An 18,392-nucleotide genomic window follows, 5' to 3' on the forward strand; every position below is an offset into this window, starting at 1 on the left:
AGTTCTCTAAAACTTTCAAGGATCTTACTAATGCTATGACTTTCAAGGCCTGGAAAATTAGATACTTAATTCCATTGAACACAACAAAATTCCATGACCAAAATTTTTAAGGATTTCACTAACACCATGACACTTTTTGGCCTAGAAAATGAGATTTAGAAGTTTTAGGACTTTTCCAGGCTTTCAATAACCATGGGAACAGCATTCTAATTTAGACCCTGAAATAAAAAAACAAATCATGAATATCTTAGATTTTCTGTTGTTGCGACATTCCACTTGTTTTTTATGTTTGATGTTGTGCAATTTATGACTTCAGAATTTTAGGAAATAGTGGAGAATACCTGCTTTATGCTTTACCAGCAATTAAATAACCTTTACTGTGGCAACACCTCAGTGTGGTTGTCATGTAAATGCAGTAATGTAACAAATTGACAGAGTGACACTGTTCCTTTAATGATTCAGTCACAGAGACCCTAGGGGGCAGCCTCTTAACTCACCCACTCCAGATCCACTCATGACTCAGGGTGCACACACTTCCCATGAAACAATGTGTCAGCTGTTTGAGTGGGTGGATGTTCCTGGGGAGTGGGCAGGGGTGGGGATGGAGGTGGGTAAGAGGGATTGAAGCGTGGCTATTGCATTTCATGTTCTAGAATGAAGTCCATAGCTCCACACCGAGCGGCCGGACTATAAATAACCTACCAGTTGGAGCTCAGTTGAAGGGTCAGGACAGCTGAGGGAGTGGGCCGTCCCAGGGTTCAGCTGGTGTGGGTGAAGAGTAGAGTGACTGTGTCTCTGAATCCTCTCTCCAAGCAAGAAACTTAAACTCTGCTGCAAAGAAGATCCACTTTTGTTTAATTCAAAGCCCCTGAAAGGCTCCTAGACGCCCCCTGCCAGGACAATGGCTCTGCCGATAAACCCCATGGATGAACCAAGGATGTACCAGCAGACGTTGCTCCAGGACGGCCTGTTCGACCTGCTGGAGAATGAAAAGCTGGTTGACTGTGTGCTGAAGATCAAAGACAAGGAGTTCCCCTGCCACCGGCTGGTCCTGTGCGCCTGCAGCTCGTACTTCCGTTCCATCTTCCTGTCTGACATGGAGGAGAGCAAAAAGAGAGAGATCGTCCTGGAGGATGTGGAGCCGGGTGTCATGGGGCTGGTCCTCAAGTACCTGTACACGTCCAAAATCAATGTGACAGAGCAGAACGTCCAGGACATCTTTGCAGTGGCTAATTTGTACCAGATCCCTTCGATTTTTACCGTATGTGTGTCTTTCCTACAAAAGCGCCTGAGCCTGAGCAACTGTCTGGCTATCTTCAGGCTCGGCCTGATGCTGGACTGTCCCAGGTTGGCCATCTCTGCTCGAAACTTCGCCTGCGAACGCTTCCAGCTCATCTCCAGAGACGAGGAGTTCCTGCAGCTGCTACCCAGCGAGCTGGCAGCCATTTTAGCAAACGACAATCTGAACGTAGAAACAGAGGAGATGGTGTTCGAGGCTTTGATGAAATGGGTGTCTCAGGACACTCAGAGCAGAGAGAAAGATCTGCCAGGTTTGCTGGATTGCGTTCGTTTGCGTCTGGTCAGCGAGGACTACCTGAAGGAAAAGGTGGAGAAACACAAACTGATTGCCTTTAATCCTGAGCTGCAGGAGAAACTACAGCTGGTTAGGGATGCTCTCAGTGGGAAAATGCCCGAGGTTAAAAAAAGCAAAAGCAAGAAGGAGGACGGTGGAGCAGAGGAAGATGGAGAGAATGAGGATAATGCAGAAGAAGAAGGTCTGCTCCCGGGCATCCTGAACGATAACCTGCGATACGGCATGTTTGTCAGGAACTTGATACTGATGGTGAATGACGCAGGTGCCGTGGCCTACGATCCGACGGGGAATGACTGCTTCGTAGCATCACTTTCCACACAGGTTCCCAAGAACCACGTCAGCCTGGTCACCAAGGAGAACCAGATCTTTGTGGCAGGAGGGTTATTCTATGATGAACAGAACAAAGACGATCCACTGTGCTCTTATTTCCTGCAGGTAGGAACGGCTCTCAGTGAAGCTTTGAGGGAGGATCTTAGATTCTTTAAGGTCCTGCAGCACTTCTGCCAAATAATAAAGTAATAAACATCTATATTAAAACTTTACAGCTAACAATTACAAACATGATGCTGAATGATGCTTAATATATGTACTTGGGATGAGCATAAGTACTCAAGTACTCGATTTGGAAGTCAGTATTCGTTCAACACAGTAATCGCATTTTTTCTTTTTTCCTCCATATAAATGTAAAGTGACCCTGTTCTATACTAAAAGTTAACATTTTTTGTACGGGTCGCAGTGATGTAACTGCTATGAAATATATAGGATAACCTTGAATTTTTCAAGTGCTTGGGTGGGTGGTAATATCGAACCCTATTCTTACATTGGATTTTCTATTTTGTGAGTAATTACTTAATGCAAGTACTGAAATATGGAAATTACTTAAAATGCAGATCCCTAATTTGTACTAAACCCTTTGGGGGTGTGCTCAAATCCACATAACTTTATGATATATTTTAATGTGATACCAAATTTTGCAAAGACACCAAGTATGTCAGAGAGAATTTCTGTGGAAAACCCGGATGAAACAATGCACAATACATCTAAAATATGTCTTTCTGGATTTGGAAATTGGATGTTAAGGGGTTTACCCTGGGTGCATCTACCTGCAGTGTTTGCGTCTGTCTGCAAGTGCTGGAGCATGTGTATTTCAGGTGGTGTAAATGTAACCCATTCACAATTGTTTGACCTCCTATGACCTCAGTATGACCCGACCACTGCTGATTGGCTGGGGATGCCTCCCCTCCCGTCTCCCCGCTTCCTGTTTGGGTTGGCTGAGGCTGAGAACTCCATCTTTGTTTTGGGAGGGAAGGAACTGAAGGATCAGGAACAAACGCTGGACTCAGTTTTGGTCTATGACAGACAGTGAGTACGAGTTGGTGTGAATGATTTAATTGGACTGCTGTTCTCAGGACTGAATCCTAACTAATATACACTGTTGCAGCTCTTTCAAATGGGGCGAATCAGAGCCACTTCCTTACCCGGTGTATGGACACGCAACGATATCCCACAATGATGTTGTTTACGTGATTGGAGGAAAGGGAGAAAACAAGTGAGTATTGAGTAGGATCATAACATTAATATCCATCTATAGCAAGTGTGAAGGCTTTATTCTTTAATCCAGCTACACATGGTCAAAATAAAAGTCATACAAAGAGAAGACTTGAATGATCTTTGTCTTTCATATAAAGGAGCTGCCTGAAGAAGATGTGTGCATATGATGCCAAGAGATTTGAATGGAAGGAGCTTGCACCCATGAAGGTTGCACGTTCTTTATCCGGAGCCACCGTTCATAAGGACAAGATATATGTGGCGGCAGGAGTCACCGACAATGGGCTGACAGACTCTGTGGAGGTGTACGACATCGCTACAAACAAGTGAGTTCCTTGAAATTGGTGTAAAAGCTGAAAAAAGTTAGTGTGGCTGCCACATACAGTTTCTGGCTGCAAGGCATGTGCAAACTGCTCAGGGCATGAAGTCACCAGGGACCCTCAAATTACAATTACAAATGTGATTTCTTGTGCTGTTTTATATGTGTACTTTGCAGAAAGAGGAAATCGCACTGAAGAGATGTTGTTTGTTTACTGGGTTGTTGCATTTTCAAATTTCTTGAAGCAAATTAAGCTTCTTTATTTCTTGTTTGTTACATTTCACATTACTGCTTTAGTTTTAAAGTCTTTTTGTCTTTGGGGGAAAACACATATTAAAATATTAAATTTAGCTTTAAAAAGCTGTAAATGCATTGCACCTTACTGAAACAAACCTCTATGTGTGTGTTTTGCTTTTAACATTTTTTCAGGTGGTCAGACTTTGTAGCTTTTCCCCATGAGCGTAGCTCTCTGAACCTGGTGTCTTTGGCTGGCTTGCTGTACGCTGTGGGAGGTTTTGCCATGATGCCTTTGGAGGACAGTGATGAAACTGTTCCCAAAGAGATGAATGACATCTGGAGGTGGGTCATAATAACACACACAGGTTCTTTAATTCACATGTTCATTTATCCATAGTGCTCCAAGTCTTGGAAGACATCAGCTATCAGTCTAATGATGATAGCCTCTGGGGGCGTCGACCAATACAGTGGTGCAGGCATGATGTTTTTTTTGTAGTCAAACACTGAAGTAAGTGTAAGGCAGGTTTCTCTCTCATGTCTTACCTATAAACTTACTAGTTACTGAATTAACTATCAGTGGGTGAAGTAAGAGCACGGGGACAGCTTCTCTGGGTAACTTGATCCACTTAGCTGTCCGAAAAGGAACGGAGGACACTTGAACATCGATAACAATAGTGGCATCTCACATCACTTCGCCAAACTAAATCATAAATCTCATTACCTGCACTGAAGGTGCGCGGTCGTAAATAGTTCCAAATTCAATGTGAAGAGCAAAACAAAATATGAAAACAATATATGAATGCAACTGGACTTGCTTGATTTACTTGAAAACGTTTCACCTCTCATCCAAGAGGCTTCTTCAGTCCTAAACACGACACACATAATGGCCGGGTGGGCCAATAACTCACATGTGAACTCAACAACTCTGTAAGGGTCACACCCATACAGAGGTTAAATCCTGTGACTCTGCACCTGTCAATTACAACTGAAGAAGCCTCTTGGATGAGAGGTGGAACATCTTCAAGAAACTCAAGCAAGTCCAGTTGCCTATGACATAGCACTTAAGCCTGTTGATTGCTATTTTTTAAGTGTGTGTCCGAGTATTACCTTTTATGACCAGTCTGTTAACCTCCTCAGGTTTGATGACACAGAGAATAAGTGGACGGGGATCCTCAGAGAGATCCAGTACGCTTCAGGGGCCACTATTCTGGGGGTCCGCCTCAACACGCTGCGTCTCACCAAGATGTAAAACCCCCCTCCAGTCCCTGCTTGTAAACAGAAATCTGCGCACAGTGACATCTCACATTAGTAGAGACGTTAAGATTCTGCTAAATGTGATGTTCAGTTTGTTTTATTTTAGACTATAGCAGTTCTAATTATGTGACTAATTGTACTTCTGGCTTATTATGATGCACACTTTTTGTTTTTTGATTGGAGACATTTTTATATATGTGTGTTTCAGTGATTTTAAACTGACTGAGATTGTACACTATAAGCAATCTGCAGCTTATTGACATTTTTTGCACTGTAATGGAATAAAATTTAAGTATTTAACGCCAAAATCTGTCATGACAATCATGGAAAATGTATTGGCAAAGACCTCGTGCATTTCCCAACAGATGGCAGCAAAGTCATAATGTAGGTGTCATTAGAGAGCACGGCTGGGACATGATACAGTTAGAAAAACAATTCCAGTTCCTCTGCACAGAAATAAAAACACAGCACACATCTCCATCTGCAATAATATATCTATACTGTTTAATATTGAAATGATTTCATTACGCTCTGCTTTGTTACAGACAGTAAACACTAGTCAATAATACAATAAAAGACAGAAAATACAGTCTAATGTTATTAGCACCTCTAGACACTATAGTCCTTGTACGGTTTTTAGTATTTTAATATAGCTGAACTTGACGACTACTGCCTACACATGGTCTTTGTACACCAGAGTTAACTAAGACATAGTGTTTACATTATAAAGTAGAGAATCAGCAAATAACAGTACACATTATGATTTAACACAGCTGCAGTATGAGTAAGTATGGGAGATGTAGAGGGTATGTGGATAATACATCTTTGAATTGACTATGGCATTGGTGCCTATGGTTATATTATCACATATATATCTTTGCCCAAAAAGGGGAAAAGTCACCATCAAACAAACTTATTAGAACAGCCAACCAAACTTTCACGTGCAAAATAACCAACATTTGTTTTCCAATTTTATGATCGAGTTTATATGATGCCCCAAAACTGACAAAATGTTGTAAAAGATTATCAGACGAGTCACAAATACAACTGAAAACATTAATAAATAACACTGAGTTAAATAAAGTGTAAAAAGTAACTCTAAATTGAAATCAGTTGGTAATAAAAGCAAAATACTATTATTTGTGTGTGTATGACCAATATAGACTGCATGGGCTAGCCAGCTAGCTTTACTGTGGCTAAACACACTGAGCACAGGCCTTGTCAACTAGCTACCTAGCTAAAGCTAATCTTTTTCATAAAACTACCCGTCAGTACATAAAATACTGATCATAACTATATTTTATACCACTGTCTTGTAGTTTATCACTGTAGAAATTCTTGTAACAGCAGCTAAAGCATTTAGCTAGCAAGCGAACAAAAACAAAGTTTGCTAGCTTAGGCTAACTGGCGTTAGCTAGCTAATCTTGCTAATTATTTTCAAGTGCATGTCTTTTATATTCATCACAGACAGTTAAAGTAACTCTCAGACATTTGTATTGTACACTACCCTTTACATTTTGTAAATCAGTGTGTGATTTAATGACTCTTTTAAAACACACTAAGCACAAATACAAAAAGCAGCTTATTTTTAACTGACTGGAGGTCAAAGGAAAGATATGTTAGCCGTAAACTTCTAGGGCTGAAAATAATGATTTAGAAAAACAAAACAAAAACAATAACACAAATTTTCAATAGATGAATTTGTTGTTTACCTATAAAATGTCAGACATCGTTTTTTCCCAACAGTCCAAAACCCAAAGATATTCATTTCAATAATATAGCAGACTAAGGAAAACAGAAAATATTCACATGCAAGAAGCTGAAACCAGAATATTTTAGCTTTTTCTAAATGACTGAAAACGATTAATTGATTTTCAAAGTAGTTGTTGATTCATTTTATTATCTATCAAATAAAATATTTCTTTATTTTTTTTTATACTGTTACATTTTTTGACTCCTGCTGCAACCTTTTGTCAGTTTTGGGGCTTCATACGATTGCACCCAAAATATGGGTAGATAAAAATACAAACAAAAAAACTTGTCCATTCTTTAAAAAAAGAGCCTTTTTTCATCTTCAAAAGAATAACAAATATCTTTAAATTCTTACATACATACAATTCTTTCTCTCCAATATCGACATGAAACTTTAGTAACTGCTACTAAAATAAAATAGCAATATTCACAAAACTTTTCTCCAAGCTGAAGGCCACAGAATCAAATCCTTTTGGAAACACACTACGGCTCTAGCAGCTAAACCCCAAAACTACAAGTCCCAGTAGAGACCCAATTTGGCAATCCCATGAGCAATCTGCTTTGTACCAACTGCCATGCTCAATGCTTCATGATGTGAGAAACATTTGCCTTGAGTGCAATGCAGAGTGCACAGTCACTGTGGGGTCTAGGCACCCACTTAATCACTGACAAACCCTCATTTAAGGACAAGGGCATGTCCACCTTTGCCTGATCTAACACGAGCCTTTGGCTGCTAGCCTTAGTAATGGAGAATTTGGCTAATTAAAGACATAAAGCCTACTTGCCTAGAATATAGGACTAAAGACTGTGCAAAAATTTCCCTTCTCAGTTTCTAGAATCTCAGCTTGACTGCCATTCAACTTTTAAATAAAAAAAACTTATACTTAAAAAGATTGTTACATTAATTTTTAGGATTTGGGAGACATCAGGGCTCATAAATGTCTGTCTGTTGATATATTTTTAATGCACAGCTCGTTTAAGTGTTGCTTTGATGATGCGTCAGATGGGTTTTGTCTTGTTCGCATCTCAGGGAAGACTTGTTCACTAAATAATCCAAGACACAGGATTAACATTTAAATTCTGCTTTCTAGGATGGATTTAGATTTCATGCTTATTCAGAATGCTGTGTCATTAACTTTGTATGTAATACAGTGTGTCAAGTGGGGCTAAACAATTTAGTTTTATTACATTACATTATTTTTAACCATTTGCTAATTACTTTGATAAATGCCGGTGTTTAAAAACAAATGAGATCATCTGCTCAGTGTCATTCTCCTCCAAAATGATGAATATGATAGAGTTTGCTTGATTTATCATAACACCAATTGATTTATACCACAGTGGGTTGGAAGCCTGTAACTTAAGTGGATTCGAATATATCATTTCAGTCTTATTCCAAGCAGGTACATACAGTAGGACTTAATTTTGCAGGGTCTGAACAAACACTTTTGGCGTCCCTTTGGTCTAAATAAAATGTTATTTCAGAGGACTGAACACCTGCCGAGGACACATTTCTGGCAGCGACTGCAATTTTTGAAATTTCCTATAATCTTATGCCATGGAAATATAAAAAAACAAAAACAAAACACACACACCTGCCATCAGCAGATTTCGATTCATATAACTGCTACTGTATCAGCCTTCAAACCATAGTAGCTGAACTGGAGTATAAAGTGCTCACAATAATTGATATCTTTCTCGTTACTCAATTTGGCAACTGACAACTTCCTTAACATTTTCTCAAAGCATGAAATATAACAGTCACATATTAAAGCTCCTTTAATAATAGGAGCAAACTGGCAAGAGCTAAAACTAACCTCTCTTAGTTATGGTAGTGATTGGAGAACAAGCTAGTCGGAAACAACCGTAGCTGTGCTGTATGCACCCTCATGGACGAGTCACAAATACTTGTTGGGGCCCAGACACACCAAGGCGACAGTCAGTTGGTCAATGTCGGTCAATGTTGGGCCGTTGTTGAAAGTCTGTTGCCCTAGTTTTGGCAGTGTGTTTCGCACCGTTGGCACTATTTGTCTCGTGCGGTTTTTTTTATGGCCGATTTAGCATGCTGAATTAGCATCGGAGACGGCAAATTAAATCACTCTGATTGGGTCAACTCAGTCCAGGAGAAGAGAAATGGAGGTGTGAAGGTGTGAGACTGTGAGATCAAAACAAACTTATATGGGTAAGATTATGTTTTTAGCCACTGAGCTCTTTAGCAGAAACGGTTCGTAGTTTGTGTTAGTGTTCGCTAGCGCCAGTAAATATCTTTTGTTCCTTCAACATTGGGTTGTGTTGTTAATATGCTAACTGGCGAACTAGTGTATTGAATCCGCCCTGTCTGTCTTCTGGTTTCCCTTTTTGAATGACAAAAACAGACTACCGCCACCTGCTGGTATGAAGAGTCATTTCCTCTCAGGCAGGCGCAGAGTGTTCGTGCTAGTTGGTTGACGTCTTTACAGGGTGTTCAAGCGCAACTTTTTGAGCGACACACAGGCAACTTGAGGCAATGCAATGTTAGCCTTTGTCACCATTAGTTCTTTGATGTCAGTTTGGTGTGTCTGGGCCTCTAAAGAGCAGTACAGTGTCAAACAGGCAGGCTGAAACACGGAAACACCAGTTAAGGGTGCAGGGCGACACATAACTGACTCCACAAACCGATCAAATTCAAACAAATAATACAAATAAATTAACTGTAATTTGTAGATGTTAATCATGATCACTGATATCCACGCGGTACATTTAAACATAGAATGTATGCCTTTGGATTCAGCCTGCTGCGTGGAAATCATATTTCTCAGTAAGCATCTGCTATCTATTGTTCACCTTGTGTCTGCATACATGTTCCCCATTATGGGCTAATGTGGCAATCAAATTCAAAGTGCATAAATCAGTAGTATTAACTACTATCCCTCCTTTACCATCAGCTACTATCGTCATCATCCATTACACAAAAACATTCAAATCCCTCCGAGTATAAGGCGAATACACAAACTATAACCACAGTATCTCAGTATTGTCTCTTGGGCTAGTGCTTCTCAAAACAGTGAAGTGGGAATAGCCTTCTCTTATGATCCCAAAGTACTATGAGCTTCTCCAGTGATAACTAGAGACACACTATGAATGATAATGTACTCTTAAGGGAGGGAGGCTTTTCTCTTTCTTTAGTGTGGCTGACAGAGTGCAGTTTACTAAGATACCACAAGAGAGCAACAGTCTTTATGTTTATGTGACATTGCCTTTAGTCCTCTCTCTGTCAACAATCAGAAGCCCCATCTACCAAAGACGAGATCAATGCCTAGATGGGTGTAAAACGTTGGCAGTTACCTCATCAAACTGCTCATAATGTCTAAATTGTAGCTCAATTCTGACCCTGGAGCTCTCTGTCCAGTAAGGCTAACTTGGATTGATCACAGCCAGAATATACTCAACAATTCAACAGCAGACTTTTCATTTAAAGGGCAGTCTCAAACTGGACCCTGTACAAAAGCAGCAAATCAAAGTACAAAACGTGTTGGACACACAAACAAATAAAAGAAGAAGTACCATTTTCAAATAGCATCTGATGTGGCCCTAACCATTTAACCATGGCAGTTTAAGAAACACGTGTAACTGGGGGTGGGCTAAGACGTAAGACTACACTAAGGTGCTTCAATTTGTCTTTTAAATAAAACAATGAACAGCTTATTACATTTACAAAAGCTTATCCACAAACTCCAACTTTCCGGTAGTACCAGCCAAGACGCACGTGGGGGCACATTCAAATGACTCTCGAAATGTAAACATGAGGAATTAATCACGAGGAAGAAACACATCTTAACAATATTTACAGGTTAACGTTACACTACAAGTCTATAGATAAAGTGAGCGGGAGTGCATCGATAGTGCACCGAGACTCTTTTTGGGTAATTAACTGATTGAAGTGTCAGATTTTAAGGAATATTTTGACATTCTGGGAAGTATGCTTGTTTGCTTTCTTGCAGAGAATTAGCTGAGATGAATGCCACTCTCATATCTGTATGGTAACTACGAAGCTACAGCCAGCAGCCAGTTAGCCTAGCTTAGCATGAAGTATGCTAAAAGGAGAAACCAGCCAGCAAGGCTCTGTCCAAAAGTACAAAATCAGCTATCCAGCCCCTCTTGAGAATCAAGGTGAGTCAGATTAAATATGCACGGTTTGTCGTAATGTTAGTGTAGTATAAATCAAGAAGTGACAGAGGCATGCTTGCCTCTTTGCGTGACAAACTGTGTGTGTGATAGAGAAAATAGTTTAGGAATCAAATGTCTCAAATAAAATGTTTAAACATGGTGTGAAACCAAGCGGTGACCTCCAGAGCTGAAAAATCAAGCCAGTGAGGAAGTGCCAAAAAACTGCAGTTCTTTGAATGACCACTTGAGGCTGGCTCCAGATGGCAGTCAATCCCCACAGATACTCCTGCCGAAATTTAGCAGAAATAATCATGTTAACAACCTGGTACAAAAAATGGTTTTGGTCTCTATAGCTAATTTACCCCTTCATGACAACTATACAGGAGGGGTTTTTTTTATATAACTCACCCATTTAAATTTCATTAAGACTTAAATTTTCATATAATTACGGGTGAGCCATTTTGACTGACCACCTGTTGGCAAGGTGTCACCACAGTCTGTGATGTGAGTCAGGCCCACCTCTTGTTCACTCCTGGCTCCCAAGAACCAAGATGGCGACAGTTGATATACCAAACTTAAGGCTTCAAAATGGATGCCCACAAATCCATGGGCGACGTCATGGCACCTATGTCCTTTTTTTTTTTTTTTTTTTTACAGTCTGTGTATGGAACAAGTTGCCTTGGTTTTAAATTAATTATACAAAAAAGCAAAAAAGCAAGCCCCCCCCCCACAAAACAGCAACATGCATCACATTTTTTTTTTTTATAGAAAAGCTGCCATGAAATCAGGCACTTCAGGCCACAACAACAGTTGGTGACGGTCCAGGGTGCACCCCGCCTCTCACTCAGTGTCAGCTGGGATAGGCTCCAGCCCCCATGACCCTGAATAGGAAAAGTGGTTACGGATAATGAATGAAAACAAACAGGACTTGTTTATCAGTAAGCTTTTGGTACTGGTGGATGATTTTTTTAACCTTCAGACAGAGCCAAGCTAGCTGTTTCACTGTTTCCAGTCTTTGTGCTGAGCTAAGCTAACAGCTGCTGGCTGTAGCTTCATAATTAACATACCGACAGGAGAGTGGTATCATTCTTGTCAGCTAACTCTCTGCAAGAAATATTTCCCAAAATGTCAAAGAGGAGAACTTTTTACTGACGAGGATTCAATTCTATTATTTCAGTTCTACTCGAGAAGGTTCGTGACAAACTTGTCAAAAGTGCACGTAGAGCCACAGATGTCTGAGGGGTATTACATACTGCATGTCTCTTAATTTGATCAGCTTCTACAGATCACCACTGACCAGTTTATAACAGTGATGTCATCATAAGGAGCCCTTTTAGTGATGCGCTCTGTTGTGCCAAAAGTACTCACTGTCAGTGCTTTTTGAGAGATTTAGGCATTGTAATATAATGTTTATTGTTTCACGATATCTATCATGATGAAATGTGTACACTTAATGAGCTACGTGACGTAAGTAGGTTTTTGTGAATATTATTATCATCCCTACACTCTGCAAACTATGATACAGATCGGGTTTAGTTGGGAAAGTTAACATTAACATTAGATTTTTAAACCTACAAATATACTGTAGGTCTGAGTACATGAGGTTTTTTACTAACAAGTCACAGAAAAGTGCGATACCATCTCGAAGCCAGATCTACAGGAGAGGAGCACGCTTGCTTAATGTAAGCAAAAGATGAGAGTCAACAAATTACTCCATCTCCTGACTCAGGGGAAGCTCAAGCGTTGATTAGCTGAACGTAGATCTTCATCTCACATCTCTGCCTCACGTCTCACACAAGCGCGCGCACACACACACACACACACATACACACTGCATTGCACGGTCGACTCTCCACGCCTCCACGACTCTCTCTCGCGTCCTTACAAATTGACATAACGTGCCACAAGTTACACACTATCACAATTATAAAAATCGAGACAATTAGGAGTACATTTTAAATATCACTAGAGTTAAATGTAAGGTGCAGGATCGATTATAAATGCTGTATAACATTATCTAACTATAGCAGGTGAGCTAACAGGATTTGGTTATTGGCAATGCCATATACATGTATATGCTCAGAGACAAATCCACATTTGGTTATTGCTGGGTCAGACCAGAACCACTCGCTACATCTTGGCAGAGAACGATCAAAAATAAAACTTTTTTTTTTTTCTCATCATAGTGTGGTTCTCGCGTGACTGATGACCCCCGTATGAGTGAGGATTCAGGAAACTCTTCCTCCCACTTTGTAAAAGATGCTACAATCAATGCATTGTGCAAGGCTCTGGAGAGATGTGTGTGTGGTGGTGGAAAAATCCCAAATGAAACCAGAACAGAGTTGTGAAACTCATGAGGAGAAGCACGGTGACGACGCGTCCTACTGGACTCTGAGGTTATCTATTGTATTTAACAGAGTAAAAAATAACTATTTCTTATTGTGGTAGGTGTATGTGTGTTTTCTTACGAGGCCTCCGTGTAGCCTTCAGTCAGTTTCTCCCCTCAGTGTAAACGTCACTGAGGTGCATCACTCTCCCGCCGCAGGAGTCCTTTTAAAAGCTCTAAGAAAAACAAAAGTAACAAAAAGTGCTTTCGATGCTACAGAGATTTGTTAGTTGTTGGAGTTCATCCTACCGGCAGAGAACAGGGGAGGCGGTGGGGGTAAATGAGTGGGAGGCAGCCCCCCCATGGAGTGCAGCAGGGGAAGAGACAGTTGGGTGCCATGGAGAGGGTGTGGGCTCGAGGCAGCGGCGGGTGTGGTCGCAGACGTGGCAGGAAGCGCCGTCCCCAGCTGCACCTGACCGGAAGAGTCCACGACGGGTGAGGCCAGAGGCTGATGGAGGCCGAGGGGGTCGTTGCCATCGGTAACCATGGGGTTGCTGACGCGGAAACATTTCTCCCTGTGGGCCTTGAGCATGTTGGAGAAGCGGAAGCGCTGGCCGCACACCTCGCAGGGGTAGGGCTTCTCACCGGTGTGGGTGCGGCGGTGGCGCTTCATGTTGGGCCGGCTTGTGAAGCTCTTCCCACAGATCTCACAGATGTACGGCTTTTCTCCTGCACAAAGACACACAGGTTTGTGGAGCTTTTCAGCGTCTCTTAGGGTGCTTTCACACCTGCCCTGTTTGGTTCGGTTCAGTCAACTCAAGTTTGTTTCCCCCCTAAGTGTGGTTCATTTGGGCAGGTGTGAACATAGCAATCACACCAAAACAACTGGACCGAGACCACCTTCTCAAGAAGGTCTCGGTCTGGTTACAAACAAACTCTGGTGTGGTTCGTTTGTTGTGGGGAGTATTTAGCAGCTCAAGAGCCAAACTAGCATAGCAATGCACCAACAACAGCAGTGAAGAAGACGACTGCATCAGTAGTGCAAGAGATGACTCACCAGTGTGTGTCTTCATGTGTTCATCAAAGTACTGTTTCATGTTGAAGTCCTTTCCGCACCACTGGCACATGAACTGCTTGTGTCCGATGTGAATGCTCATGTGGGAGCGCAGCTGGTATTTGTACTGGAAGCGCTCACTACAGTTCTGAAAAGGCACACAATGAATGTTTTCACACGAAGTCTGAACAATCATAAACAGCCCCATAAATGGTGGTCACAAAATGAATAGTCATTGGGTTCCTTCTGTGGAAAATACAGTGCTGCTAAATGAAACTGATCCATGAAAGTAAAAACTCAGGTATCCATCGGTCCATCTCTATTCTGACAAATTTAAATCAAATTTCAGCTGTGACATTTGTTTCTGTAAAACGCACTGTAACCCATTTCAGTAATAAAATCAAAAGTATTTATTGTGAAACATGAACTGTATAATGGGTATTACACATGTTGAGTTATACAACATAAAATATGCCAATAGGTTGTTCGTTAAACTTTGATTAAAGTGTTTCAGGACTTAAGCTTTGAACAGGGCTAACTAACTGTTTCCCTCTGTTTCCAGTCTTTATGCTAAGCTGCGCTAACCCTCTCCTGACTGTGCCTTCATATTTACTGTGCAGACAAGAGTGTGGTTTCAATCTTCTTATCTAACCCATGGCAAATATGCAAATAAGCATATTTCCCAAAACTTCAATTTTTCTTTTAAGCAGTTAGGTCATTCTATCAAATATGCCCACACCTGATGAATGCAGCAAAAACTACAGCCACGTTCACGAAGAGAAAGGGACTATTCATTTAAGAGTGTGGTGTTGATTAAGAATGATGCCAGAAAGCAACACACAAAACAGTTTAAATACGTTATAGGGCGTTAAGTGTATAAAGATAGTTAAACGATTCGGTAATGACAGGGATTTTCCTTTGATCAACACATCTGGATCCCCACATCATTCAGACTCCCTGACCTTAAAGGGTAAGTGCTGTATTTTTCAACCTGGACCCGTATTTGCCGTGTTTTTGTGTCCAAGTGACTAATGGGAATAACAATTTAAAAAACTGGTTAGTGCTGCAAAAACAGGCTGCAATGTGACCACTCGGTGCAGGTTCACACTTCAGTTTACGTCCGCCAAAAGTGTTTGTTTTTGACACTGACAGGATCAGATTATTATTATTATTATTATTATGACAATTTATGGAAAAGATCCCAACAGAGATAGACCTTTTTGTTCAAGAGTAAGGTCCTTTTTGTTTAACTAGTAACAGCCCTGGAATCGAGATTGCCAGACCCACCAGACTCCATTTAAATAAATAGCAATTTATCATTGTAAAGCACACTTCATTCAAACTCAACAGAAGCAAAATAAAAACCACAAATACCGCCTTTGTTACTCTTTCCACTGTTTCAAAAATAACAACGCTGGTTTGGTTGAAATAAATCCTTAATTCGCCCAGTTAGATGTGAAAATACATTGGCTCTATACACGCTTAAATTACTGTTTATTTCAATGGAGTCTTGTTGGTTTGGTGATTATGATTTCCGGGCTGTTTCTAAGTTAAACAAAAGGATCCTACTCCTCAACACAAATGTTTATCTGGATGTGGACATAAACTGATGGTGCAAACTTGCCCTGAATGTTTACATTGCACCCTGTTCAGCAGCTGTTGGCTGCAGCCTTCTGGCCCAATACTGGGCCACTTTTAAAAACTGTTACCGTCTGTCATTTAGGCAAAGAAAAACGGGAAAATAGGGTCCAGGCTGAAAAGTACCCAACTTAGTATTTAACATGAGTATTTTACAAGCAGCAGCCATAAAGCAGACTCATTACTCATAAAATTATATTTTAGACACCGATCATTTTAGAAATTACAGGTTTTAAACTGGTGGCAATCTCAGCTGGAGTGAAACTCCTCATGTGAGTTAAGTGGAGAGCAGCAGCGGTGGCAGCAGCAGTGTATTAAAGGAGCTCAAACCTCACACTTGAAGGGTTTCTCTCCTGAGTGCTGCAGAGAGTGAACCTTCAGGGACATGCTGCGCTTGAACGACTTCCCGCACGTCTCACAGGTGAACGGCATGTCCTTCGTATGGGCTAAACACACACAGAAACACACACACAGACACACACACACAAAGACACACACAGTGCAAGATAAGTTAATGGTATTCAATACTGAGGCACTCAATAGCAGAAGGAGGACAAATAAGCAAACTGCCACCTTAAAATAGCACTTTAAGAACAGCACTGAGGCTTTTTCACCTGCTAATTACGATGCTAAGGACAATGGATGTGTCTCATCGAGTAAATAATCTATTTCCTCTGAAGTTTCCACATCGAACTCTCAAGTCACGCCTTCAGCAGGAAGGAAAAATAGGAGTCAGTGATGCACGGTAGTCTGTACAAACCCTTCTTTTATATGGAAGTAAATAACGGTAGTTTGTTACAGTTACTTCCTCACTGTTGAAAATACGCTGCACAATTCTTAGTTACAGATATGCAAAATATTTCTAAAGCTACAGAACTCTTCTACACAAGAGTGTATAACAGACACATTCAGATACACACATGCACACAGAATACAATATGCAACTGCAGGCTGTGAAATGATTTTAAACTTCATTTCATAAGCTCAAAATATAAATGACTCCCATTTGCTTCTATACTTTCACCACTGAAACACACACAGTGAATGAGGTAAGCCCGTCTGGGAATTAAGATACTTATCTCCCAAAAAGTCGAAGAGGAAAGCTACACCCAAAACAAAATCCCGCACAACAATCAGTGGAAAAGGAAGCAGAGTAACAAACTGGAACAAAGCGACCAACCAGGATCGTTGATGTCACTGCCACTCACCGACCATGTGCTTCCTGACATGAGCCATGGTGTAAAACTTCTTCTCACAGATCTCGCAGGAGAACTTCTTCTCAGCGTAGCCATGGACGATCTTGTTGTGCTCGTGCAACGACCACAGCTTTTTGAAGGCCTTGCCACATGTTACACACTTCCAAAAAAACAGAGGAGAGAAGAGAACATATAGTTATTACAGGAGCTATTTGGGTATCATCTGGAACAGACTTTACAAATACAATCCAGGTGTGTGGGCTTACACAGATACTTGGGCGTGCACTGTACCAAAAAAGCAATTAGAGTCAGTAGATTAAAGCGGCAAATGATCTTCAAAACCACAGCAGGAGTCCAGCTGCTCACTGCAGAGTGGAGGTACTGAGACATATCAGAATTTATTATTACTGACTGCTGAGTTACTGACTGTGATTGGTGTTAATATATTTACATAACTGCAACTGTGCATGTACTAATTATTAACTAAATACTACTTTAAAAGCTGAGACTACTGCTACTAACAAAGAGTGTAGGTTTGTGCCTTCCAAAACAATCAGACAAGCTGTGTTAACTCCTATATTATTAATGCATCAACCCCCCTCAAAATCCTATTTAGTTTCCCTGATACAGACTTTAATCTTGACAGTAAATTATGTTGGATTTGCATCTTTAACCGGATATCAATTTTTGTCACAAAAGCTATATTTGCCTCCACTTGGACTGTTAAATCTTTTGTCAAAATAATAAAACTACACATTATCACATCTGAATCAGAACATAAACTCTACGTTTTCTACCTCCCAAAACATGCAGATGATTTTTTTTTGCCAAGCTGCACATATCACCATCTCCTTCCACCAATCAGGGGGTAAAAGGTGACCCAGATGAGTGTGTCAGCATTTTTATGATCTCTGACCTTCTTTCATCCTGCTAATGACAGCAGCTGGCCACAGGGTTACAGAGATTTCACCAAGTCACTCAAGTTGTGACTGTAAAGGCCTGGTAACAGCAGAGAGCGGCACAGTGAAATGTATCCCACGTCTTCAAGAAGTATGTTGTTGATGTAGCTTGGTGACTTAGTGACTGCTCAGAGTGGTAGTTGCTGAACTACTATAGCTGGTGCTGGCTAGCCAGGAATATGCTAGCACTAGTCAAGCACAATAGTGCCCCAGGCTTCTCTGTATTTGTTCTGTACTAAGCTGTTTACCTCAGGATTGTACATGTTTTAATTCAAGAGAGTTTTACTGAGAAGGGAAAAAAATCTCCACACAAATAAGCTTGCTAATTAGCTAATATCCTTTTCTAAAATTTGTGCATGTGCAGGTTTT

General features: G+C 40.8%; 2 protein-coding genes across 2 annotated transcripts in view; one reads left to right on the forward strand and one right to left on the reverse strand.

Annotated features, from left to right (window-relative positions):
* The first annotated feature begins 702 nt into the window (after positions 1 to 702).
* Positions 703 to 5,264, forward strand: klhl40b (kelch-like family member 40b). Its single transcript, XM_049564817.1, has 6 exons — positions 703 to 2,029; positions 2,796 to 2,956; positions 3,036 to 3,143; positions 3,283 to 3,468; positions 3,891 to 4,040; positions 4,836 to 5,264. The coding sequence occupies exons 1-6, from the start codon at positions 902 to 904 to the stop codon at positions 4,945 to 4,947; spliced, it is 1,845 nt and encodes a 614-aa protein (XP_049420774.1). The 5' UTR covers positions 703 to 901; the 3' UTR covers positions 4,948 to 5,264.
* Positions 5,265 to 5,726: 462 nt separating this feature from the next.
* zbtb47b (zinc finger and BTB domain containing 47b) overlaps positions 5,727 to 18,392 on the reverse strand; it is a 36,618-nt gene continuing 23,952 nt past the window's right edge. Inside the window, exons 3-6 of the mRNA XM_049564816.1 lie at positions 17,077 to 17,224; positions 16,199 to 16,314; positions 14,234 to 14,378; positions 5,727 to 13,905 (exon numbers count right to left, since the gene is read on the reverse strand). Coding sequence (XP_049420773.1) covers positions 13,463 to 13,905; positions 14,234 to 14,378; positions 16,199 to 16,314; positions 17,077 to 17,224 — 852 coding nt within the window. The 3' untranslated portion in view covers positions 5,727 to 13,462. The remainder of the gene's footprint in view (positions 13,906 to 14,233; positions 14,379 to 16,198; positions 16,315 to 17,076; positions 17,225 to 18,392) is intronic.

The sequence above is a fragment of the Epinephelus fuscoguttatus genome, linkage group LG21, assembly GCF_011397635.1.
Source record: "Epinephelus fuscoguttatus linkage group LG21, E.fuscoguttatus.final_Chr_v1".
Taxonomy (NCBI): Eukaryota; Metazoa; Chordata; class Actinopteri; order Perciformes; family Serranidae; genus Epinephelus; species Epinephelus fuscoguttatus.